The 25,653-nt window shown below is 41.5% G+C and overlaps 1 protein-coding gene across 2 annotated transcripts in view; it reads left to right on the plus strand.

Moving 5' to 3' along the window:
- The first annotated feature begins 6,720 nt into the window (after positions 1-6,720).
- Positions 6,721-25,653, plus strand: part of LOC124029929 (fibroblast growth factor receptor substrate 2-like) — a 49,343-nt gene continuing 30,410 nt past the window's right edge. The window contains exons 1-5 of one of the 2 annotated variants that reach the window (XM_046341482.1): positions 6,721-6,934; positions 8,110-8,234; positions 9,641-9,728; positions 16,357-16,543; positions 17,767-17,928. In XM_046341482.1, the coding sequence (XP_046197438.1) occupies positions 9,663-9,728; positions 16,357-16,543; positions 17,767-17,928 (415 nt within the window). In that variant the 5' untranslated portion in view covers positions 6,721-6,934; positions 8,110-8,234; positions 9,641-9,662. Of the gene's footprint in view, positions 6,935-8,109; positions 8,235-9,640; positions 9,729-16,124; positions 16,544-17,766; positions 17,929-25,653 lie in introns of those variants that run through there. The other variant, XM_046341476.1, reaches the window with a different exon arrangement.

The following is a 25,653-nucleotide window of genomic DNA, read 5'->3' on the forward strand; positions in this document are numbered from 1 at the left end:
GACGCATTGGAACGCAGAGCTTTCAAAAGACGAGTCACTTTCGGATTGGATTTTTCTCAGGCTTTCGCCTGCAATATCAGTTCTGTTATACTCACAGACAGTATTTGTACAGTTTTGGAAACTTTAGAGTGTTTTCTATCCTAAGCTGTCAATTATATGCATATTCTAGCATCGTGTCCTGACAAAATATCCTGTTTACTACGGGAATGTTATTTTTCCAAAAATAAAAATACTGCCCCCTAGTCACAAAAGGTTTTAAGGGCAGTTTTATTTAAAATCTTGTACCCGGGGGAAAGAAAATCCAATAAGCGTTTTATAGTTACATCGTTAAGGTAAATTAACCAAAAGTGGACACACTCCAAACAGTTTCTAAGACAATTCCCCAGACTTTGTAGACAGTTTAATAATGCTTAAACCTCATCTTTATCAAATGATCAATTAAAGAGACCAACTCAAAACCTACGTATGTCTATGTATGGGTTGTTTAAGTTGCATCTCATTATATTCCTCGTATGACTTTATGAAATCTCTAGTAAATGATTATTCACACATACATAGAATTCATCACATTTTCATATCTTCACAGAATCCATATAAAATATAGGAAATTCTTAGGTACTCACATCAACCATTCCATTTGCGTTTTCAAGGACTCTCCACTCCAAACATACTCCCAGTGTAACCAAAGATTTTTTACTTTTGTTTCCTGGACAATGACCAGCCCGTCATGGTATCCTCAGGTTCTCTAACCTCCCAGAAACCACGGCAAAATCAAGCCTCTCAGGAACTATAGACTATAGACCTATAGACACTGCTTTCTAAAATATCATCCCGCTCTCAATATCACCCTATGATATTCAATGATGGGCAGTGAAGGAACGGAACCCCAAGATAATATTATATCAAGGCTTATTATCCAAATTTCAATCAATCTGATTAAGACTCATTTCCACATTCACACAACTCTCATATCACAGTCACACAATGGTATTCCCAAACATACCTCATCAATGAATTGTTTTTTGACCTGCAGGAATATTTTCTAATGGTTAGTTCCTAGGATAATGCAACTCATACATTTACATCTTTCAATACTTCTAAAATGGGGTACAGGTTTAAAACAATTACAAGTGCACCTTACTATCTTATACTATATCATAAATGGCCTTAACTAGTTCACACAGATTCTAGTTTTCATTTAGTTCACACAGATTCTAGATGTTTAACCCTAAATGACCGAACCCAGGGCATACATGGCTAGCACATTTAAAATAATAAAAACTTCACTTTGCGTGTTTCGCTCACCTCTTTCTTTTTTAAAACTAAGTTCGGGATGTGGTATCCACTTGGCTCTCTGCCTCTCAGATCAAAGGTGGGTCCATCTGCTCCATTCCCGAAGTGTGGTCTCCCTGAGATCCCAGGTTTGGGGGATCCCTCGTGCACGATTTACCCAGGTCGTCAGGAGCGGTCACCAAGTGAAGATTCACATCCCATCCTCATCGCCAAATGTGGTGGGTAATTTCTTTACTATCAAATGAGGAGTGACAAACTTATCACACAAGTCAGAGTTATTCTTAAACTAAATCTTTATTCACAAATTAATAAGGGAGCAGATCAATACAACACACACATTTAAAGTGAATCAATTGAGTGCTCTACGTTAATAATAGCTGGTCGACGAATCACCCTCAGATGATTTGTTGAGAGCCTCGAGACAAAAGTACAAAGGTCTTTTATAGCCAAGATACACCCCCTTCAGGCTACATGACAAACAACATACAGTGCCTTGCGAAAGTATTCGGCCCCCTTGAACTTTGCGACCTTTTGCCACATTTCAGGCTTCAAACATAAAGATATAAAACTGTATTTTTTTGTGAAGAATCAACAACATTTATTGGATATTTCCAACTTTTTTAACAAATCAAAAATGGAAAAATTGGGCGTGCAAAATTATTCAGCCCCTTTACTTTCAGTGCAGCAAACTCTCTCCAGAAGTTCAGTGAGGATCTCTGAATGATCCAATGTTGACCGAAATGACTAATGATGATAAATACAATCCACCTGTGTGTAATCAAGTCTCCGTATAAATGCACCTGCACTGTGATAGTCTCAGAGGTCCGTTAAAAGCGCAGAGAGCATCATGAAGAACAAGGAACACACCAGGCAGGTCCGAGATACTGTTGTGAAGAAGTTTAAAGCCGGATTTGGATACAAAAAGATTTCCCAAGCTTTAAACATCCCAAGGAGCACTGTGCAAGCGATAATATTGAAATGGAAGGAGTATCAGACCACTGCAAATCTACCAAGAACTGGCCGTCCCTCTAAACATTTCAGCTCATACAAGGAGAAGACTGATCAGAGATGCAGCCAAGAGGCCCATGATCACTCTGGATGAACTGCAGAGATCTACAGCTGAGGTGGGAGACTCTGTCCATAGGACAACAATCAGTCGTAATATTGCACAAATCTGGCCTTTATGGAAGAGTGGCAAGAAGAAAGCCATTTCTTAAAGATATCCATAAAAAGTGGCATTTAAAGTTTGCCACAAGCCACCTGGGAGACACACCAAACATGTGGAAGAAGGTACACAATATTGTGCTGCTGATGCCAGGTGCCATAGCAGTCTCTTTCTGCTGTAAAGCAGAGGGTCACCAAGCATGTGGTGCCGGTGATGGTGGACTTCATTTTGCAAAGAACACAGCTCCATGCTGTGCCCTTTTGGCCCTGAGGCATATCCATGCCTGCAGAAATAAATGTGGGCAGATGAACACCACTTGTGGCAGGAGCTGGATGAACCAGCTTCAGTGGGGGATGGACACCTTGGCACTGGGGGCTCCCATTTGGAGTCAGTGTCACTGTGAAAGAAAATGTTCAGTTAGAATAGTTTCACATATGAGCCCTGTATCAACAGGTATAATAAACAGATATATATAGAGTACAGGGAACATAAGGTTGAATATATTATTATAGACCTGCTAGATCTACTGTCTCATTTATATTATGACAGACCAGCTAGATCTACTGTCTATTTTATATTATGACATTTCAGCTAGATCTACTGTCTTTATTATATTACAACAGACCAGCTGTATCTACTGTCTCCATTTCACTTTGGCCATTGTTGTGGGCCTGCCCTCCCCTCAACAGCCTCAAATAGGCTATTTCATTTCACAAATAATATTTTATATTATTCATTTCAAACAACGGCATTGGCATGAGAAAAACTTACCCGTCCAAAACAATGTCCTCTCCGTTCAAAAAATATTCCTCCATTTGGGAATCGCTAAATGAATCGTCCTCCAACAATCTCTGTCACACTTTCCCGATTAATTTATTCTAAAATTGTGTGTACATCTGTATATCTAAACTTAGATTTAGCTTTCCCTGACTTAGTCGCCATACCGATTGATATATAAACAGCTGAAGATGCGCTTTACCAAAACAATGCTGTGCTCCTTCCGGTATGAAACTTCAATGGCGAATGACCCTCTTTACACCGGAGTTTACTACATGGGTTGGTCTTCCAACACCTAAACATTACATATTGCCGTTTACCTCAGCTCATTGGCTATCTACCCAGCTAGATTTCAAGACGATCAGTGGTCATTGGGTTAAAATACAGTCAATCAACGAAACAGTGGTCATATCATTGGTGCACAATGATGTCATTACTTGTTGTCTTCAAATCAGTTTCTTTCAGTCAATACGTTCCGTGAAATGACCCATCAGGTTTGGTTGTGTTACAAACAAACCAGTTGATTGCAATGAAACCAAACATGACTGGAAAAGTCACGTTTAGTGTGTGTATTTTCATCTAATGTGTCGTCGAAAATGGAATGAGACGGAATTCACGTCACAAGCGGTTCACAAAATGTTTCGTGTTCGGCTATAAAAATGGATTTCATCAAACAAAAGACCATTCATTGTGTAACAATGACCATTGGGATTGAAAACAGAGGAAGATCATCAAAGGAAGATCATCATTTATTTTATTGCAGTTTGTGATTTTGTTATGCCTGTGCTGCTTGAAATAGTTGTTTTTTTATGGGGCTCTATCCTCAGATAATCACATTTTTAAAATTTTTATTTTATTTTCTTACCTTTATTTAACCAGCCAAGTCAGTTAAGAACAAATTCTTATTTTCAATGACGGCCTAGGAACAGTGGGTTAACTGCCTGTTCGGGGGCAGAACGACATATTTGTACCTTGTCAGCTCGGGGATTTGAACTTGCAACCTTCCGGTTACTAGCCCAACGCTCTAACCACTAGGCTACACTGCCTCCCATTAAATCCTTTTTTAAATCTGACAACGCAGTTGGATTAGCAAGATTCTAGGCATTCGAAACATGTGAGACACTTGTATTTTCATGAATGTTTGATATGACTATTTATGTAGCGATCACCGTATGTTGTCGAATTTCATCCCGCTAACGGGTTCGGTGCGCAGAGAGGTTAAGAAGAAGAGACTTGCTTGGGCTAAGAAACAAATTAGACCGGTGGAAATGTGTCCTTTGTTCTGGAGTCCAAATTGGAGATTTTTGGTTCCAACGGCCTTGTCTTTGTGAGACGTGGTGTGGGTGAATGGATGATCTCTGCATATCTAATAATATAATAATAATAATATATGCCATTTAGCAGACGCTTTTATCCAAAGCGACTTACAGTCATGTGTGCATACATTCTACGTATGGGTGGTCCCGGGGATCGAACCCAAACCCATATCTATTTCCCACCGTAAAGTATGGAGGAGGTGGTGTTATGGTGCTTTGATGGTGACACTGTCTGTGATTTATTTAGAATTCAAGGCACACTTAACCAGCGATACCCTATCCCATCTGGTTTGGGCTCAGTGTGACTATCATTTGTTTTTCAACAGGACAATGACCCAACACACCTCCAGGCTGTGTAAGGGCTATTTTACCAAGAAGGAGAGTGATGGAGTTCTGCATCAGATGACCTTGCCTCCACAATCCCCCTACCTTAACCAAATTGAGATAGGATGGGATGAGTCGAACCGCAGAGTGAAGGAAAAGTAGCCAACAAGTGCTCAGCATATGTGGGAACTCCTTCAAGACTGTTGGAAAAGCATTCCATGTGAAGCTGGAGGAGAGAATGCCAAGGGTGTGCAAAACTGTCATCAAGGCAAAGGGTGGCTATTTCTAGAATCTCAAATATAAAATATTTTTTTATTTGTTTAACACATTTTTGATTACTACATGATTACTACATGATACACGATTACTACATGGTGTTATTTCATAGTTTTGATGTCTTCACTATTATTCTACAATGTAGAATTTTATAAAAATAAAGAAAAACCCTTGAATGTGTAGGTGTTCTAAAACTTTTGACCGGTAGTGTAGATTCGGGATTCCTAAAATAAAATTTTAGGCAACACTGTAGACCAGGGATGGGCAACTCCAGTTCTCTGGGGCCTGGATGGTGTAACACTTTTACCCCAGTCCCAGCTAACACATGTGACTCCAATAATCAACTAATCATAATCTTCAGTTTAGAATTAGCTTAATTTATGTATTGTGTTGACTTGGGATGGGGGAAAAGTGACACTTTTCCAGACCTGTGGACTGGAGTTGCCCATCCCTGCTTTAGGCTATAACTCTGGCCTTGACTTCCACGTCCATGGACGTTGGTTTTTGGTCCAGTCCGGTCCAAATCTGAACCAATCATAGATGTCTATGTTTTGTTCAGATGTTGTCCAGTCTGGACCAGCCTTGATTTGGCCCAAACATAGATGTCTATAAATTACATATTTCAACTCTCATTCAGAACTGAAAATGAACCTGATTTCAAAGTCTGGAAAATACGTATTTTCACCTTTTATTCAGAACCTAAATTGAAACTAACTTCAACGTCTGGATAAAATCCGTATTTTAGATGTCTTTTAAACGCCAATTTGCCTACTGTGACTATTATTGTCGGGGCTGCACACGGGCCTCGCACCTACCACATCGTCCTTTTTTAAATTTTTTAAATTTTTTAATTTTTATTTTTTATTTTTTTTATTATATATTTTTATTAACAACAAATCAATACATAAAGCACATGAGGGAACACAAGCATACATAGATTAAAAACAATGGACAATCGAGCTAGGGGGTACAATATCACATTACAATTACACAAGGACCTTAAGGGACATGCATATACTTACAATTCTAACAGCTTTTTTTGTTAGTAGAGCATTTAACCGTCTTAAAATACAGTTCAATTTCTTTTTGTAGGATACGAAAATGTGGTTTTCTGTTTGTAAATTTACATTTGTGTATATGAAATTTGGCCAAAAGAATAATGAAATTAATTACATAAAAATGATTCCGCTTATTTCTATTGTATGTAAAGAATCCAAACAGTACATCTCTCCACAATAGTGTAAAATCTTCATAAATGTGTTCAATTATAAACCTACTGATGTCTTGCCACAGTTTTCTTACATGCATACAATGCCAAAAAAGATGCACAACTGTTTCTGGGTGGTCATTACAAAAGGAGCAATTTGAGTTGATGTTTTCCTTAAACTTCTTCATATAGTGGTTGGCAGGATAATATTTATGAATAATTTTAAAGGAAAACCACATCGTCCTATAGCAAACCATATTCACACCTTTGCGTCACATTCAGTCCTCCAGCTTTCTTTACCTTCTTGTCGCTCCACAAAACCTCGTTGTCTGATTGTGAACTCTCACCCGGGTGGTCGGGAAATGTCAAAGAGAGGCCCGTGCTGCAGCAGGGGGGGCGTAAATAAAATATAAACAACAGTTTATTGCTTTATTTTCAGATAATGTATTTTCCTTTCTTATTTAACAAGTGTCATATACAATACTAGCATCAGAAACCGACGCGTATCTGACCAGCTCTGTCAACAATTTGCAGTCTTGATCATTCTCGTCTCGCATAACAATCCTTGCCAAACATGTGAGTAGCAACCGCTGCTGTATGTTTCCTTTAGTAAACCTGTTATCTGCGATATGGCTTTCTCCCATGTGTCCCCTCCCATTTTCACAGATAGGCTAAACAATGTCGTTGTGCAGTGTTTCATACAAAAAAGCTGTCTGTGTTCCTCTACAGTTATACCTGCTCGGCTGCTGCGCTGCACATTTATAAACGCTGCGTTTGTATGGCGACGTCGATTCATTGTTTTTTATTTAATTTTTTAGAGTTCCCCATGCGTTGCGTTGTCTTAGTGTTTAGCTGGCGAAAGGAACTCATTATTAAGGGACCTGGGAATCGCTATCTATAGTATCTCTTTTGAAACATAATTACATTTTCATCCCGTTTAATAACTCAGGATATCACATCGGGATCACATAGTCAGTATGGTGATATAGGCTGCTTAGCTATCTGAAATTAGAAACACCACAAATGATTACATTAGTAATATTTTGTATTCATTTTGTATAGGCTAACCCTCACAAAATTCCCGTGTATGAATGATCAAAGCATTATTATAGGCTATTTGTCTCTTATTATGGGCAGGTAAGACAGCTGGTGTGTCTATTTACAGTGCAGTTTGATTGGGGGAATTGCATTCAAACATGTTAGTCTGTTTGTCTCAATAGTCCGTTATTGAAGTTATAACATGGTAGGCCTAATAAACATGGTAATGCAGCAAATGCAACACAAATGCATGCTGACCATCAATTAAAATAAATAATGTATCATAGTAGTGGAAATACTCATATCTGGGCCAGCTCACATGCTGTTATTTATGTCTGGGCCCAAGGGTGGCACCAGACTACACTAAACACCTTGGATTCATCACCCACACTTCTAAGGTTGTATCTTGGAGTTTTTTTGTTTTCATTTATCCGTGTTATACTAGTGATGAGTTAGGCCTAGTCTACTTCATACTCAGAGTTTGGTTGCTAATTTAGTTGTTTTACTTAACAACAACAAAAAACACTGGGGGTAGAAACAATAAATTGTAAACCTGGGTCCGTATTCATAAAGTAGGAGTGCTGATCTAGGATAATTTTATTATTGACTGGAGGTTTACCTGATCCTCGATCAGCACTCCTACTCTGAGACACTTTATGAGTACAGGCCCTTTAGTAAACCTTTCCATTTTTTCTCAAAATGTTCTCTTACAGGAGGGAGAAAATAATGCTCCTGTTGCTGATGTCCATCCAACCTACGAGCTCTCTCTCCACCATGACACCCAGCAGAGGACTTTGGGATTGACGCTGGGATCACTCCCACTGATGGCCTGGACTGGGTAGGAATACTGTGTGTGTGTGTGTTTAATAGACAGTGATCATTAGACAGACAGACAAATGTCCCTTTTCAACACCATTACACCAGAAACCCTAGACCCACTCCAATTTGCATACCGCCCAAACAGATCCACAGACGATGAAATCTCTATTGCACTCCACACTGCCCTTTCTCACCTGGACAAAAGGAACACCTATGTGAGAATGCTATTCATTGACTACAGGTCAACGTTCAACACCATAGTGCCCTCAAAGCTCATCACTAAACTAACGATCCTGGGACTAAACATCTCCCTCTGCAACTGGATCCTGGACATCCTGACGGGCCGCCCCCAGGTGGTGAGGGTAGGTAGCAACACATCTGCCACGCTGATCCTCAACACTGGAGCCCCCCAGGGGTGCGTGCTCAGACTCCTCCTGTACTCCCTGTTCACCCACGACTGCATGGCCAGGCACGACTCCAAAACCATCATTAAGTTTGCAGACGACACAACAGTGGTAGGCCTGATCGCCGACAATGACGAGACAGCCTATAGGGAGGAAGTCAGAGACCTGGCCGGGTGGTGCCAGAATAACAACCTATCCCTCAACGTAACCAAGACTAAGGATATTATTGTGGACTACAGGAAAAGGAGGACCGAGCACGTCCCCATTCTCATCGACGGGGCTGTAGTGAAGCAGGTTGAGAGCTTCAAGTTCCTTGGTGTCCACATCACCAACAAACTAGAATGGTCCAAACATACCAAGACAGTCGTAAAGAGGGCACGACAAAGCCTATTCCTGAACAGGTAATCAAATGGCTACCCGGACTATTTGCATTGTGTCCCCCCCCCCTCAACCCCTCTTTTACGCTGCTGCTACTCTCTGTATATAGTCACTTTAACTATACATTCATGTACATATTACCTCAGTTGGTCCGACCAACCAGTGCTCCCGCACATTGGCTAACCGGGCTATCTGCATTGTGTCCCGCCACCCGCCACCCGCCAACCCCACTTTTACGCTACTGCTATTCCCTGTTCATCATATATGCATAGTCACTTTAACCATATCTACATGTACATACTACCTCAAATCAGCCTGACTAACCGGTGTCTGTATGTAGCCTCGCTATTTTATAGCCTCGCTACTGTATATAGCCTTCCTACGGTTATTTTTTACTATTATATTTTTATTTCTTTACTTACCTATTTTTCACCTAATACCTTTTTTTGCACTATTGGTTAGAGCCTGTAAGTAAGCATTTCACTGTAAGGTCTACGGCGCACGTGACAAATAAACTTTGATTTGATTTTCCTTGTATCAAAATGTTCTAATGAAATCGTTCATAGGTCTTTGGTCCCACTCCTCTACAGTGTGTGTGTGTTCATGGAATAACATCTATCTTATATTTTTCACTGTACTGTAGGTTTCAGCTGTCCTGCTGAGCAATGGGGAGCTGCTGGAGCTGTCTATACAGAGACCCCATACAAGACAACCATCTCACTAAATTCAAGGTTCCTTTCTAAACCCTTGGCTGCCCTAGTGTGTGGTGTATTTGATTTGATCAGATACCTAGTCTATGGTTTTTTTTATTGTTATGATGAGCTGTTCTTTGCTGTTGTGCTTTTGTTCTATACACCTGGCTGTTATGGCTTGGATATAACAGTGGATAGTCAGCTATCCAGCTATCAATTGATGCCTAATATCTATAAAAAATATGTATATACAGTGCGGAGAACAAGTATTTGATAACCTGCAAAATCGGCAGTGTTTCCTACTTACAAAGCATGTAGGGGTCTGTCTTTTTTTTACCATAGGTACACTTCAACTGTGAGAGACGGAATCTAAAACAAAAATCCAGAAAATCACATTGTATGATTTTTAAGTAATTAATTTGCATTTTATTGCATGACATACGTATTTGATCACCTACCAACCAGTAAGAATTCCGTCTCTCACAGACCTGTTAGTTTTTCTTTAAGAAGCCCTCCTGTTCTCCACTCATTACCTGTATTAACTGCATCTGTTTGAACTCGTTACCTGTATAAAAGACACCTGTCCACACACTCAATCAAACAGACTCCAACCTCTCCACAATGGCCAAGACCAGAGAGCTGTGTAAGGGCATCAGGGATAAAATTGTAGACTTGCACAAGGCTGTGATGGGCTACAGGACAATAGGCAAGCAGCTTGGTGAGAAGGCAACAACTGTTGGCGTAATTATTCGAAAATGGAAGAAGTTCAAGATGACGGTCAATCACCCTCGGTCTGGGGCTCCATGCAAGATCTCACCTCATGGGGCATCAATGATTATGAGGAAGGTGGGGGATCAGCCCAGAACTACATGGCAGGACCTGGTCAATGACCTGAAGAGAGCTGGGACTACAGTCTCAAAGAAAACCATTATTAACACACTACGCCGTCATGGATTAAAATCCTGCAGCGCACTCAAGGTCCCCCTGCTCAAGCCAGTGCATGTGGTCTAAACTCCACTCGCCGCGTTTGGAGGAAGAAGAAGGATGAGTACAACCCCAAGAACACCATCCCAACCGTGAAGCATGGAGGTGGAAACAATTCTTTGGGGATGCTTTTCTGCAAAGGGGACAGGACGACTGCACCGTATTGACGGGAGGATGGATGGGGCCATGTATCGTGAGATCTTGGCCAACAACCTCCTTCCCTCAGTAAGAGCATTGAAGATGGGTCGTGTCTGGGTCTTCCAGCATGACAACAACCCGAAACACACAGCCAGGGCAACTAAGGAGTGGCTCCGTAAGAAGCATCTCAAGGTCCTGGAGTGGCCTAGCCAGTCTCCAGACCTGAACCCAATAGAACATCTTTGGAGGGAGCTGAAAGTCCGTATTGCCCAGCGACAGCCCCGAAACCTGAAGGATCTGGAGAAGGTCTGTATGGAGGAGTGGGCCAAAATCCCTGCTGCAAAGAACTACAGGAAACGTATGATCTCTGTAATTGCAAACAAAGGTTTCTGTACCAAATATTAAGTTCTGCTTTTCTGATGTGTCAAATACTTATGTCATGCAATAAAATGCAAATTAATTACATAAAGATCATACAATGTGATTTTCTGTATTTTTGTTTTAGATTCCGCCTCTCACAGTTGAAGTGTACCTATGATAAAACATTACAGACCTCTACATGCTTTGTAAGTAGGAAAACCTGCAAAATCGGCAGTGTATCAAATACTTGTTCTCCCCATTGTATATCTTTTCAAATACTGGATAGGTGCAGTGAAATATACTGTACTATGCCCTGTTTACCTTTTGTTTACATATAGTGACTGCATTATAGACAATGTACTTCCAAATACAATAATCGGTCTTAATTTTATGCTCTGCATCTATGTCAGTGGTCAGCAACCTTTTCTGAGTCGAGATCACTTTAGCAGTCAAAAAGCAAGCCGAGATCTAACGCTCAGATTTTTTTTAAAGAAGGAAAGATTACTTAAAAATGTAACATTAACCTAATAGAAATAGTTCTGTAGGAATGACGTTTGTGCACTAGGCCTCATACATTATCACAGCATATTCAATATATACTGTATATGCCTGCCCTGCCAATATTGTTTTTCTCAGACCATATTACATTTGAAAACTTGAGCTTTATAACAAAATAGATCAGTTGGTGTAGCACTTGCGAGGCACAGCTGAGCATAAATTGAAATAATTTGCAAAAAGTTAGCTTTTTTATTTGACTGGACTGATGGTACCTGCATCTGATGGACATGGTGCTTTAAAGACAACTGGGAACACTGGGGGGGGGGGGTGAGGTCAAATCATGACGTCAGGGATCTTCAAGTCGGAACGTTGGAGCTCAAGAAAGATGCCACATTCCGACTTGGAATTCGCAGTTGGATGACTGTTCAAAACTTTTTTTCACAGTCGGATCTCTTTTTTTCCCAAAGTTTCCAGTTGTCTTGAATGCATTGAAGTCGGAAGTCAGAGATTTCCGAGTTCCCAGTTATTTTGAACGCGGCTTTAGTCTCAGCGGAGGGAGTGAGAGCGCAGCAGAGGGTCTGCCTTTCACTGTCCATGCTCTTTCCTTCCTTTCCTGGGGCGGCAGGTAGCCTAGTGGCTAGAGCGTTGGGCCAGTAACCGAAAGGTTGCTGGATTGAATCCCCGAGCTGACAAGGTAAAAATCTGATCTGCCCCTTCCTGAGGAATTACATTTATTTATTTTATTTAACTTGGCAAGTCAGTTATGAACAAATTCTTATTTACAATGACGGCCACTGTTCCCTGGTGGGCCGTCATTGTAAATAAGAATTTGTTCTTAACCAAATTTCCTAGTTAAATAAAAAATAAAAAGTTAATTTTCCCAGTGATACTGACCAGAGAGAGTGGACACCATCTTCCACCTGATGGCGAAACTCGAGTCGCACCGCATCTGCCTCAGGCACAAATTCATGTTGTTCCTATGACCAGAGAAAGTGAAACATTCCTTCATATTAAAATAGAACCAATGTCTGCTAATAATAATAAAAACACATGGCTATCTATACACTTGGCTTATCATTTATTGCAGTGCAAATGTAAGTAGAGAGAACTGCATTTTATGTTTTGTTATAGTGTTGAATAAAAACAGTGTTGACAGTGCTGAATAAAAACTTAGACATGAACTCACTCATTAAAACAGTAGCTCTTTGACAGTCTCTCTCTGGTCATGGTTTTAGAAGTAATGAAATGTCACGTAGGCTATTGCCAAAATTTGCTGTCTTTTCACACAAATGAATTGGTTCAAAAGGGGAACACTTTGCCTTCCTGGTGTGCAGGGCTTCTGAATCAAGCGCACCTACAGTGGCTTGCGAAAGTATTCAACCCCTTGGCATTTTTTCCTATTTTGTTGCCTTACAACTGGAATTCAAATTGATAGATTTTTTGGGGGGTTTCTATCATTTAATTTATACAACATGCCTACCACTGTGAAAATACAAAATATTTTTTGGCACATCTAGCCACTGGGATTGTTGCCCATTCTTCAAGGCAAAACTGTTCCAGCTCCTTCAAGTTGGATGGGTTCCGTTGGTGTACAGCAATCTTTAAGTCATACCACAGATTCTCAGTTGGATTGAGGTCTGGGCTTTGACTAGGCCATTCCAAGACATTTTAATGTTTCCCCTTAATCCACTTGCGCGTTGCTTTAGCATTATGCTTAGGGTCATTGTCCTGCTGGAAGGCGAACCTCTGTCCAAGTCTCAAATCTCTGGAAGACTGAAACAGGTTTCCCAAAGAATTTCCCTGTATTTAGTGCCATCCATCATTCCTTCAATTCTGACCAGTTTCCCAGTCTCTGCCAATGAAAAACAACCCCACATCATGATGCTGCCACCAACATGCTTCACTGTGGGGATGGTGCCTTCGGGGTGATACGAGGTGTTGGGTTTGCACCAGACATAGCGTTTTCCTTGATGGCCAAAAAGCTCAATTTCAATCTCATCTGACCAGAGTAGCTTCTTCCATATGTTTGGGGAGTCTCCCACATGCCTTTTGGCGAACACCAAATGTGTTTGCTTATTCTTTTCTTTCAGCAATGGCTTTTTTTCAAGCCACTCTTCCATAAAGCCCAGCTCTGTGTAGTTTACGGCTTAAAGTGGTCCTATGGACAGATACTCCAATCTCCGCAGTGGAGCTTTGCAGCTCTTTTAGGGTTATCTTTGGTCTCTTTGTTGCCTCTCTGATGAATGCCATCCTTGCCTGGTCTGTGAGTTTTGGTGGGCAGCCCTGTCTTGGCAGGTTTATTGTGGTGCCATATTCTTTCCATTTTTTAATAATGGATTTAATGGTGCTCCGTGGGATATTCAAAGTTTCTGGTATTTTTTTATAACCCAACCCTGATCTGTACTTCTCCACAATTTTGTCCCTGACCTGTTTGGAGAGCTTCTTGGTCTTCATGGTGCCCCTTGCTTAGTGGTGTTGCAGACTCTGGGACTTTTCAGAATAGGTGTGTATATATACTGAGATCATTTGACAGATCATGTGACACTTAAATAAAGTCCAACTGTGTGCAATCTAACTAATTATGTGACTTCTGAAGGTAATTGGTTGCACCAGATCTTATTTAGGGGCTTCATAGCAAAGGGTGTGAATATAAAGTGCCTTGCGAAAGTATTCGGCCCCCTTGAACTTCGCAACCTTTTGCCACATTTCAGGCTTCAAACATAAAGATATAAAACTGTATTTTTTTGTGAAGAATCAACAAGTGGGACACAATCATGAAGTGGAACGACATTTATTGGATATTTCAAACTTTTTTAACAAATCAAAAATGGAAAAATTGGGCGTGCAAAATTATTCAGCCCCTTTACTTTCAGTGCAGCAAACTCTCTCCAGAAGTTCAGTGAGGATCTCTGAATGATCCAATGTTGACCGAAATGACTAATGATGATAAATACAATCCACCTGTGTGTAATCAAGTCCCCGTATAAATGCACCTGCACCGTGATAGTCTCAGAGGTCCGTTCAAAGCGCAGAGAGCATCATGAAGAACAAGGAACACACCAGGCAGGTCCGAGATACTGTTGTGAAGAAGTTTAAAGCCGGATTTGGATACAAAAATATTTCCCAAGCTTTAAACATCCCAAGGAGCACTGTGCAAGCGATAATATTGAAATGGAAGGAGTATCAGACCACTGCAAATCTACCAAGACCTGGCCGTCCCTCTAAACTTTGAGCTCATACAAGGAGAAGACTGATCAGAGATGCAGCCAAGAGGCCCATGATCACTCTGGATGAACTGCAGAGATCTACAGCTGAGGTGGGAGACTCTGTCCATAGGACAACAATCAGTCATATATTGCACAAATCTGGCCTTTATGGAAGAGTGGCAAGAAGAAAGCCATTTCTTAAAGATATCCATAACAAGTGTCGTTTAAAGTTTGCCACAAGCCACCTGGGAGACACACCAAACATGCGGAAGAAGGTGCTCTGGTCAGATGAAACCAAAATGGAACTTTTTGGCAACAATGCAAAACGTTATGTTTGGCGTAAAAGCAACACAGCTCATCACCCTGAACACACCATCCCCACTGTCAAACATGGTGGTGGCAGCATCATGGTTTGGGCCTGCTTTTCTTCAGCAGGGACAGGGAAGATGGTTAAAATTGATGGGAAGATGGATGGAGCTAAATACAGGACCATTCTGGAAGAAAACCTGATGGAGTCTGCAAAAGACCTGAGACTGGGACGGAGATTTGTCTTCCAACAAGACAATGATCCAAAACATAAAGCAAAATATACAATGGCATGGTTCAAAAATAAACATATCCAGGTGTTAGAATGGCCAAGTCAAAGTCTAGACCTGAATCCAATCGAGAATCTGTGGAAAGAACTGAAAACTGCTGTTCACAAATGCTCTCCATCCAACCTCACTGAGCTCGAGCTGTTTTGCAAGGAGGAATGGGAAAAAATGTCAGTCTCTCGATGTGCAAAACTGATAGAGACATACCCCAAGCGACTTACAGCTGTAATCGCAGCAAAAGGTGGCGCTACAAGGTATTAACTTAAGGGGGCTGAATAATTTTGCACGCCCAATTTTTCAGTTTTTGATTTGTTAAAAAGTTTGAAATACCCAATAAATGTCGTTCCACTTCATGATTGTGTCCCACTTGTTGTTGATTCTTCAAAAAAAATACAGTTTTATATCTTTATGTTTGAAGCCTGAAATGTGGCAAAAGGTCGCAAAGTTCAAGGGGGCCGAATACTTTCGCAAGGCACTGTATATGCACACACCACTTTTCAGTTCTTTATTTTGTAGAATAAAAAAATAATAATAATTCATTTCACCTCATCAATTTGGACTATTTTGTGTATGTCCGTTTAAATTACAGGTTGTAATGCAACAAAATAGGAAAACGCCAAGCGCGATGAATACTTTTGCAAGACACTGTACCGCCAACAGCGCAACACCAAAAACAGGAGAGCAAACCTTTATGCATTCGTTGGCTTTTCTACAGAAATGTTTGGTGATCGACTAGGAATGCCTTGAAGATCGACCGGTTGGTGACCACTGATCTATGTCGTGCTTATGGAGACTATATGTATGCTTTATAAATCCTTTATAAATTGTAGCTTGTTTGAAGTGGGACCACAAACGGGTACCTTACTTATTGGTATTTTCCCATGGCAGGTGACCAATGTGGATGATGAGGGGAATGAGTTGGGTTCTGGGACCATGGAGCTCACCCAGACCGAGCTCATCCTGCACACACGCAAGAGGGACGCCATCCGGTGGCCCTACCTATGTCTGCGGCGCTATGGCTACGACTCCAACCTCTTCTCATTCGAGAGTGGCCGGCGCTGTCAGACTGGACAGGGTGAGTCTGAACCAACTGGCCTAGCACATAGTTCATAGGTATTACAAAATGTTGCCCTATGAGATGTGTGTACATACAGTGCTGAATAAGGGCAACGTTTCTGTTCTACTTTGTATGAAAATGAACCACAATTGGAATGAGAATTTATTTTTGGTCAGGAATCTTTGCTTTCAAACAACAGCTTTAGATTAGTTTAAGATTATATATATATATATATATATATTGAATGTTGAAGTCAGACGTTTACATACACTTAGGTTGGAGTCATTAAAACTCGTTTTCAACAACTCCACAAATTTCTTGTTAACAAACTATAGTTTTGGCAAGTCGGTTAGGACATCTAATTTGTGCCTGACACAAGTAATTTTTCCAACAATTGTTTACAGACAGATTATTTCACTGTATGACAATTCCAGTGGGTCCGAAGTTTACATACACTAAGTTGACTGCATTTAAACAGCTTGGAAAATTCCAGAAAATTATATCATGGCTTTAGAAGCTTCTGATAGGCTAATTGACATCATTTGAGTCAATTGTAGGAAACAGGTACAAAAGTATATATATATCCACAGTAAAAACGAGTCCTATGTTGACAACCTGAAAGGCCACTCAGAAAGGAAGAAGCCATTGCTCCAGAACCACCATAAAAAAGCCAGACTACGGTTTACAACTGCACATGGGGACAAGCTTACTTCCAAAGTTGTGGCAAAATGGCTTAAGGAAAACAAAGTCAAAGTATTGCAGTGGCCATCACAAAGCCCTGACCTCAATTCTATAGAAAATTTGTGAGCAGAACTGAAAAAGTGTGTGAAAGGAAGGAGGCCTACAAACCTGACTCAGTTACACCAGCTCTGTCAGGAGGAATGGGCCAAAGTTCACCCAACTTATTGTGGGAAGCTTGTGGAAGGCTACCTGATATGTTTGACCCAAGTTGAACAATTTAAAGGCAATGCTACCAAATACTAATTGAGTGTATGTAAACTTCTGACCCACTGGGAATGTGATGAAAGAAATAAAAGCTGAAATAAATCATTCCCTCTACTTTTATTCTGACATCTCACATTCTTAAAATAAAGTGGTGATCCTAACTGACCTAAGACAGGGAATTGTTACTAGGATGAAATGTCAGGAATTGTGAAAAACTTAGTTTAAATGTAGTTGGCTAAGGTGTATGTAAACTTCTGACTTCAACTGTATGTGTGTTTTCTCTTGTGGTTGTGCAGGGATCTTTGCATTTAAATGTTCTCGTGCGGAGGAGATTTTCAACCTCCTCCAGGAGCTGATGCAGTGCAACAGTATCAATGTGGTGGAGGAGCCTATGATCATGACCGGCAGTGGACACGCACGAGAGATAGACATGCCTCGAACACCACAGACACCCAACAGTAAGCACAAACACAGATACAAACACACACAATTTAAAATGTAATTTCACAGTAATACAGGACAGATGTGGAGCAATAGCTGAGAATATGTGTTTGAAAAGAGTTGGGCGAAAAGTAGAGTAATAATTCCAGATATCAGGGATCTGGTGTCAAAAGGGGTTCGGCGGAGGTCAAGACACACATCCGACTCATATGATTTGTGATGACACGCCCCGCTTGGCCATCATTGGCTGCAGGTGATCACGCTACATCGCTTGGCCTATCTGTGCAGCAGGGAATTTGGTGCGCACAGTAGTCGACTTGTGACTGTCGTGATGGTACGTCTTGTGATTTCTTTCTTAATATTTGAATCCCTTCATACTTACTATGTCTAGCAAAAAAAGAAAGTAGTCGGACGAATATGTACAAAATGGATTCACATGTATAACGGAACGTGATGGGAGTCAGCATCCTAACTGCATGATTTGCAATGCCAAGTTGAGCAATTCTAGTCTAGCACCGGCAAAACTAAGAGAATACTTCTTAAGCTACATGGAGATGGAAAATACAAGAACGCAACGCTCGCTGAATTCGATGAAAAGGCTACTCTGCCTGTTCTCGGCTTTGTACCCATCAACAAACCAATCCTCACAGCATCGTACAAAGTTGCTTACCTGATCGCAAAGCAGGGCAAACCACACACACCATTGATGAAACACTCATAAAACTAGCTGTGTTGAAGATGGCAAATATCATGCTGGGAAAAGAGGCTGAAGTTAAGTTATCCCAAATTCCTCTTTCAAATGACACCATCAGCGACAGAATAGAGGACAAGATGTCTTTACATCTTGGCTCAAGTAGTTGCAGATCTGATTTCAAGCCCAGCAAAATTCAGCCTTCAACTCGACGAGACCACAGACATTTCCAATCTAAGCCAGCGCACAAATACAGCAAGCTATGTGAAAGACGATGTGATAAAGGAATATTTTTTTATTTTGTAAGCATCTTACAACAACAACTAAGGCAGCCGATGTGAAGAAACTTGTGGATGACTTCTTCAAAGACAACAATCTTTCGTGGGATATGGTTTCTGCAGTTTGTTCGGACGGAGCTCCAGTCATGCTGGGAGGAAAGTCCGGTTTTGGTGCGCTAGTGAAAGCCGATGCACCACACATCATTTTTACGCATTGTATTCTGCACAGGCATGCGTTGGCAACAAAAACCTTGCCTCCAAAACTGGCTGAAGTATTAAAAATTGTAGTGGAATGCGTGAACTGTGCGCCAACTAGTGCTCTGAGGCACCGCATCGTCAGTGAGCTGTGTAAAGAAATGGGCTCTGAATTCGAGGTACTTCTGTACCATTCTAACGTTCGGTGGTTATCCCGGGGACAGGTGCTGAATCGTGTTTTTGCCATGCGTGTGGAATTAGCCCTGTTTTTGCAATAACACCAACATTGTCATGCAGATTACTTCAAAAATTCTGAGGTCATTCTCATTTTAGCGTACATGGCTGATATCTTCGCAGCTCTCAATCATCTCAATCAAAAGATGCAAGGCTTTTCAAAAAAAGCTACCGTTATGGAAACGACGAACAGAGAACAATAACTTCGCAAACTTCCCCCTGCTGGACGACTGTGTAAGTAAGATCGAAGATGTATCTGGAATCGGAGACATTTCTGTACCCGCGGAACTGAAGCAAGCAATTGCCACGCACTTCGATGAGCTTGCAAAGTCTCGACGGATACTTCCCTACAAGAGAGTCATATCCAGCATGAGTGAGACAGCCATTCACGTTTAGTGTTGAGACAACAGATGTCAATGATGAATACGTCGATGAAATCATTGAAATTCAGCAGAGCCAGGTTCAACAGCAACTCTTCAGAACAACAAGGCTTTCAACGTTTTGGTGTCAACAAATAGTAACGTACCCTGTTATTGCTAAGAAAGCTCTGGAGATTTTCATATCGTTTGTTACAACATATCTTTGCGAGCAATCCTTTGAGGATGCTGGACATAAAAACTAAGAAAAGGAACAGACTTTGTTGCGAAAATTACATGAGTGGCACTTGCCAAGGTGAAGCTGCACATTTCTGAACTGGTCTCTGAAAGGCAACTTCAGAAGTCACACTGATTTGCAGTAAATATTCATTATTATGTTTTTGTTTGAAAATCATATTTTGATGATTTTGTTCTTTGAACGCAGTGATGTTGATGCACGGTTCATTTTGTGCACCAGTAAAATATATACCTATGTTTTGAATTTGAAAAAATCATATTTTATTTTTCCAATTAAGAAGGGTTCGGTGAATGCGCATATGAAACTGGTGGGGTTCAGTACCTCCAGCAAGGTTAAGAATCACTGCTCTAACCACTAGGTTACCCTGCCGCCCCATACAAGGAGTACCAGTATCAGATCAGTGTGCAGGGGTACGAGGTAGATATGTATGGTGAAGTCGGGATGGATTCAGATCCCTTCAATTTTTCCACATTTTGTTACATTACTGCTTTATTCTAAAATATATATATATTTTTAATCTAAAATCTAAACCCTTTTCCTTACCAATTTACACACAATACCCCATGATGACGAAACTGAAACAGTTTTTTCAATATTTTTGCAAATGTATAAAAAAAATAAAAACATACCTTGTTTAAATAAGTATACAGACCCTTTAATATGAGACTCAAAATTGAGCTCAGGTGCATCCTGTTTCCATTGATCATCCTTTTGCTGTTTCTACAACTTGATTGGAGTCCACCTGTGGTAAATTCAATTGATTGGACATGATTTGGATTGTCCCACAGTTGTCAGACTCCAGTCACCCGTCATAGACTGTTCTCTCTGCTACCGCACTGCAAGCAGTACCGGAGCGCCAAGTCTAGGAACAAAAGGCTCCTTAACAGCCATAAGACTGCTGAACAATTAATAAAATGGCCACCTGGACTATTTACATTGAGACATCCCCCCTCACTTTGTTTTTACACTGCTGCTACTCGCTGTTTTTTTATCTATGCATAGTCACTTTACCCCTGCCTGCATGTACAAAATAACTTGACTAACCTGTAACCCTGCAAATTGACTCGGGACTGGTACCCCTTTTATGTAGCCTTGTTATTTTTGTTTTATTTATTTGACTATTTTTACTTTAGTAAATCTTTTCTTAAATAAACTAACTCTTTCTTGAACTGCATTGTTGGTTAAGGGTTTGTAAGTAAGCATTTCACGGTAAGGTTGTATTTGGAAGCTGTTGTATTCGGAACATGTGACAAGAACAATTTGATTTGATAGTGCATGTCAGAGTGAAAACCAAGCCATGAGGTCGAATGAATTGTGTGTAGAGCTCAAAGACAAGATTATGTCAAAGCACAGATCTGGGGAAGGGTACCATAACAGTTCTGCAGCATTTAAGTGGCACAGCAGTCTAAGGCACTGCATCACAGTGCTAGAGGCGTCACTATAGACCCGGGTTCAATACTGGGTTGTATCACAACCGGCCGTGATTGGGAGTACCATAGGGCAATTGGCCCAGCGTCGTCCGTGTTAGGGGAGGGTTTGACTTGACTAGTTAAATGGAGGTAAAAATATATACAGTTGAAGTCGGAAGTTTACATACACCTTAACCTGAGTTTAAATGTACTTGGCTTTCACAATTCCTGACATTTAATCCTAGTAAAAATTCCCTGTCTTAGGTCAGTCAGGTTCACCACTTTATTTTAAGAATGTGAGATGTCAGAATAATAGTAGAGGGAATGATTTATTTAAGCTTTTATTTCTTTCATCACATTCCCAGTGGGTCAGAAGTTTATATAAACTTAATTAGTATTTGGTAGGCAAGGTAAAGCCAATGGCCTTTAAATTGTTTAACTTGGGTCAAACGTTTTGGATAGCCTTCCACAAGCTTCCAACAATAAGTTGGATGAATTTTGGCCCATTTCTCCTGACAGAGCTGGTGTAACTGAGTCAGGTTTGTATGCCTCCTTGCTCGCACACGCTTTTTCAGTTCTGCACACAAATATTCTATAGGATTGAGGTCAGGGCTTTGTGATGGCCACTCCAATACCTTGATATTGTTGTCCTTAAGCCATTTTGCCACAACTTTGGAAGTATGCTTGGGGTCATTGTCCATTTGGAAGACCCATTTGCTTAACTTCCTGATTGATGTCTTGAGATGTTGCTTCAATATATCCACGTAATTTTCCATTCTCATGATGCCATCTATTTTGTGAAGTGCACCACCACAACCTGACGGTGCCACCTCTGTGCTTCACGGTTGGGATGGTGTTCTTCGGCTTGCAAGCATCCCCCTTTTTCCTCCAAACATAACAATTGTCATTATGGCCAAACAGTTAGATTTCTGTTTCATCAGACCAGAGGACATTTCTCCAAAAAGTACTATCTTTGTCCCCATATGCAGTTGCAAACCGTAGTCTGGCTTTTTTATGGCGGTTTTGGAGCAGTGGCTTCTTCCTTGCTGAGCGGCCTTTCAGGTTATATCGACATAGAAATAGTTTTACTGTGGATATAGATCATTTTGTACCTGTTTCCTCCAGCATCTTCACAAAGTCCTTTGTTGTTGTTCTGGGATTGACACAACGCGTCTCCTTCCTGAGCGGTATGACGGCCGTGTGGTCCCATGGTGTTTTGTACTTGCGTACTATTGTTTGTACAGATGAACGTGGTACCTTCCTGTGTTTGGAAATTGCTCAGAAGTATGAACCAGACTTGTGGAGGTCTACAATTGTTTTCTGAGGTCTTGGCTGATTTCTTTTGATTTTCCCATGATGTCCAGCAAAGAGGCACTGAGTTTGAAGGTAGGCCTTGAAATACATCCACAGGTACATCTCCAATTAACTCAAATGATGTCAATTAGCCTATCAGAAGCTTCTAAAGCCATGACATCATTTTCTGTAATTTTTCAAGCTGTTTAAATGCACAGTCAACTTAGTGTATGTAGACCTCTGACCCACTGGAATTGTGATACAGTGAATTATAAGTGAAATAATCTGTCTATACATTTTTTGGGGAAAATTACTTGTGTCATGCACAAATTAGATGCCCTAACCGACTTGCCAAAAATATAGTGCATAAGGAGTATGTTTTAAAATAAAGCTGTTTTTTTAAACAGGAATTGACAATGTCTCTTATGACTTCACCCGACAAAGAGCATAATGTAAACTGTAGCCCCTATACCACCTAGCAACTAGCTTTTCAACTTACTGAGTAGGGTTTAGACCACCGTTTGTGAGTTGCCCTTTGGGAGTTATCATAGATATCTTTAGACATCTCTGAAAACAAGTAACTTCATCTTAAGAGCTTGGACCCATGGGGAGATCATGAAGTTTCAAGAATACTTTTTTAGAACACCTCAAAAGGTATATTTCAGTTCTTTGGGGTAACTTAGATTTAAGCCATAGATGAGGCCCATAAGCAACGTACATGACTGTGTAACACTGGGAATACCAGCCAGGACTCCTGCTCCTTCGATGCAGATCCCATCCTTCACAGGAAGGGCCTGAACGACATCTTGTCTTTGATATGAGAAGCTTCACAATGTTGTGGTTGTCACGTATTTGTACTTCTCCCAGTAGCTCCACTCTCTCCCTCTCCAGAGTTTCATCTGTTTTTCCAGCAGGGTGGGGTGGGAGGTAATTTACCTCAGCCTTCTTAGGTTTTTTAATGTTCTTGGCAACGAGCCTGTCCTCTGGTGATTTTCTCTTGACAGAGTTCACTTCCAGTTCTGGGCAAACAATTCCTCTCAGTTTCGATCTGTAATTGCCCATCTTATACTTCAGGCTGGCTTGCCATCTGTACAGGCCTGAGAAGGACCCATGCTCTTTAAGACATGGGTCATTTTTTACCAAAGCTTCTGCAACCTGCCGAATTTGTTTCTTGACAGATAGGATCTTCCAGTTTACAGCCTTTCAGATAGTTTTTCCAGGATGTCTGATTTCACAGAAAGATTGTGGAGTACTGTTCCATCCTTCATGTGTGCTTCATTAGCTGCCTCAATAATGAGCTCTGTATCATAAAAAAAGTGAGGAATTTCGAACTCAAATGACCACGGACTGAAGTGTTGGGAAGAGGTACTTTCTGGAAAGGACAATATCACAGTATCACGTGTGTCATGCAGGTGAAAGAGGACCCAAAAGCGACTTGGCGAAAACAGAGTCTTTAATCCAGTAAAGTAAATACAAACAAAAAACACAACTTTCACTCGAAATGACGAGGACAAACTGGAGACTCGATCTTGAACAGCAGGTGAACAGCAGGTTGCCTCGGGAAGGCACTTGAACCAGACAGACTCAGACACCTGCTCACCACGCAGCATCTGAGGAAAACACGACACGACAGGGCGATACACAAACACAGCACGGTGAATTCTAGACAAGGAACCGACAGGACAGGAACGGAACACAAAGGAAGAAATAGGGACTCTAATCAGGGGAAAGGATCGGGAACAGGTGTGGGAAGACTAAATGATTGATTAGGGGAATAGGAACAGCTGGGAGCAGGAACGGAACGATAGAGAGAAGAGAGAGCGAGAGAGTGAGAGAGGGATAGAAAGAGGGAAAGAACCTAATAAGACCAGCAGAGGGAAACGAATAGAATGGGAAGCACAGGGACAAGACAAGATAATAAATGACAAAACATGACAGTACCCCCACTCACCGAGCGCCTCCTGGCGCACTCGAGGAGGAATCCTGGCGGCAACGGAGGAAATCATCAATGAGTGAACGGTCCAGCACGTCCCGAGACGGAACCCAACTCCTCTCCTCAGGACCGTAACCCTCCCAATCCACTAAGTATTGGTGACCCCGTCCCCGAGAACGCATGTCCATGATCTTATGTACCTTGTAAATAGGTGCGCTCTCGACAAGGACGGGAGGGGGGAGGGAAGACGAACGGGGTGCGAAGAAAGGGCTTGACACAGGAGACATGGAAGACAGGATGGACGCGACGAAGATGTCGCGGAAGAAGCAGTCGCACAGCGACAGGATTGACGACCTGGGAGACACGGAACGGACCAATGAACCGCGGAGTCAACTTACGAGAAGCTGTCGTAAGAGGAAGGTTGCGAGTGGAAAGCCACACTCTCTGGCCGCAACAATACCTTGGACTCTTAATCCTGCGTTTATTGGCGGCTCTCACAGTCTGTGCCCTGTAACGGCAAAGTGCAGACCTCACCCTCCTCCAGGTGCGCTCACAACGTTGGACAAACGCTTGAGCGGAGGGAACGCTGGACTCGGCAAGCTGGGATGAGAACAGAGGAGGCTGGTAACCCAGACTACTCTGAAACGGAGATAACCCGGTAGCAGACGAAGGAAGCGAATTGTGAGCGTATTCTGCCCAGGGAGCTGTTCTGCCCAAGACGCAGGGTTTCTGAAAGAAAGGCTGCGTAGTATGCGACCAATCGTCTGATTGGCCCTCTCTGCTTGACCGTTAGACTGGGGATGAAACCCGGAAGAGAGACTGACGGACGCACCAATCAAACGACAGAACTCCCTCCAAAACTGTGACGTGAATTGCGGGCCTCTGTCTGAAACGGCGTCTAACGGGAGGCCATGAATTCTGAATACATTCTCGATAATGATTTGTGCCGTCTCCTTAGCGGAAGGAAGTTTAGCGAGGGAATGAAATGTGCCGCCTTAGAGAACCTATCGACAACCGTAAGAATCACAGTCTTCCCCGCAGACAAAGGCAGACCGGTAATGAAGTCTAGGGCGATGTGAGACCATGGTCGAGAA

Source organism: Oncorhynchus gorbuscha, linkage group LG03 (genome assembly GCF_021184085.1).
Source record: "Oncorhynchus gorbuscha isolate QuinsamMale2020 ecotype Even-year linkage group LG03, OgorEven_v1.0, whole genome shotgun sequence".
Lineage (NCBI taxonomy): Eukaryota > Metazoa > Chordata > Actinopteri > Salmoniformes > Salmonidae > Oncorhynchus > Oncorhynchus gorbuscha.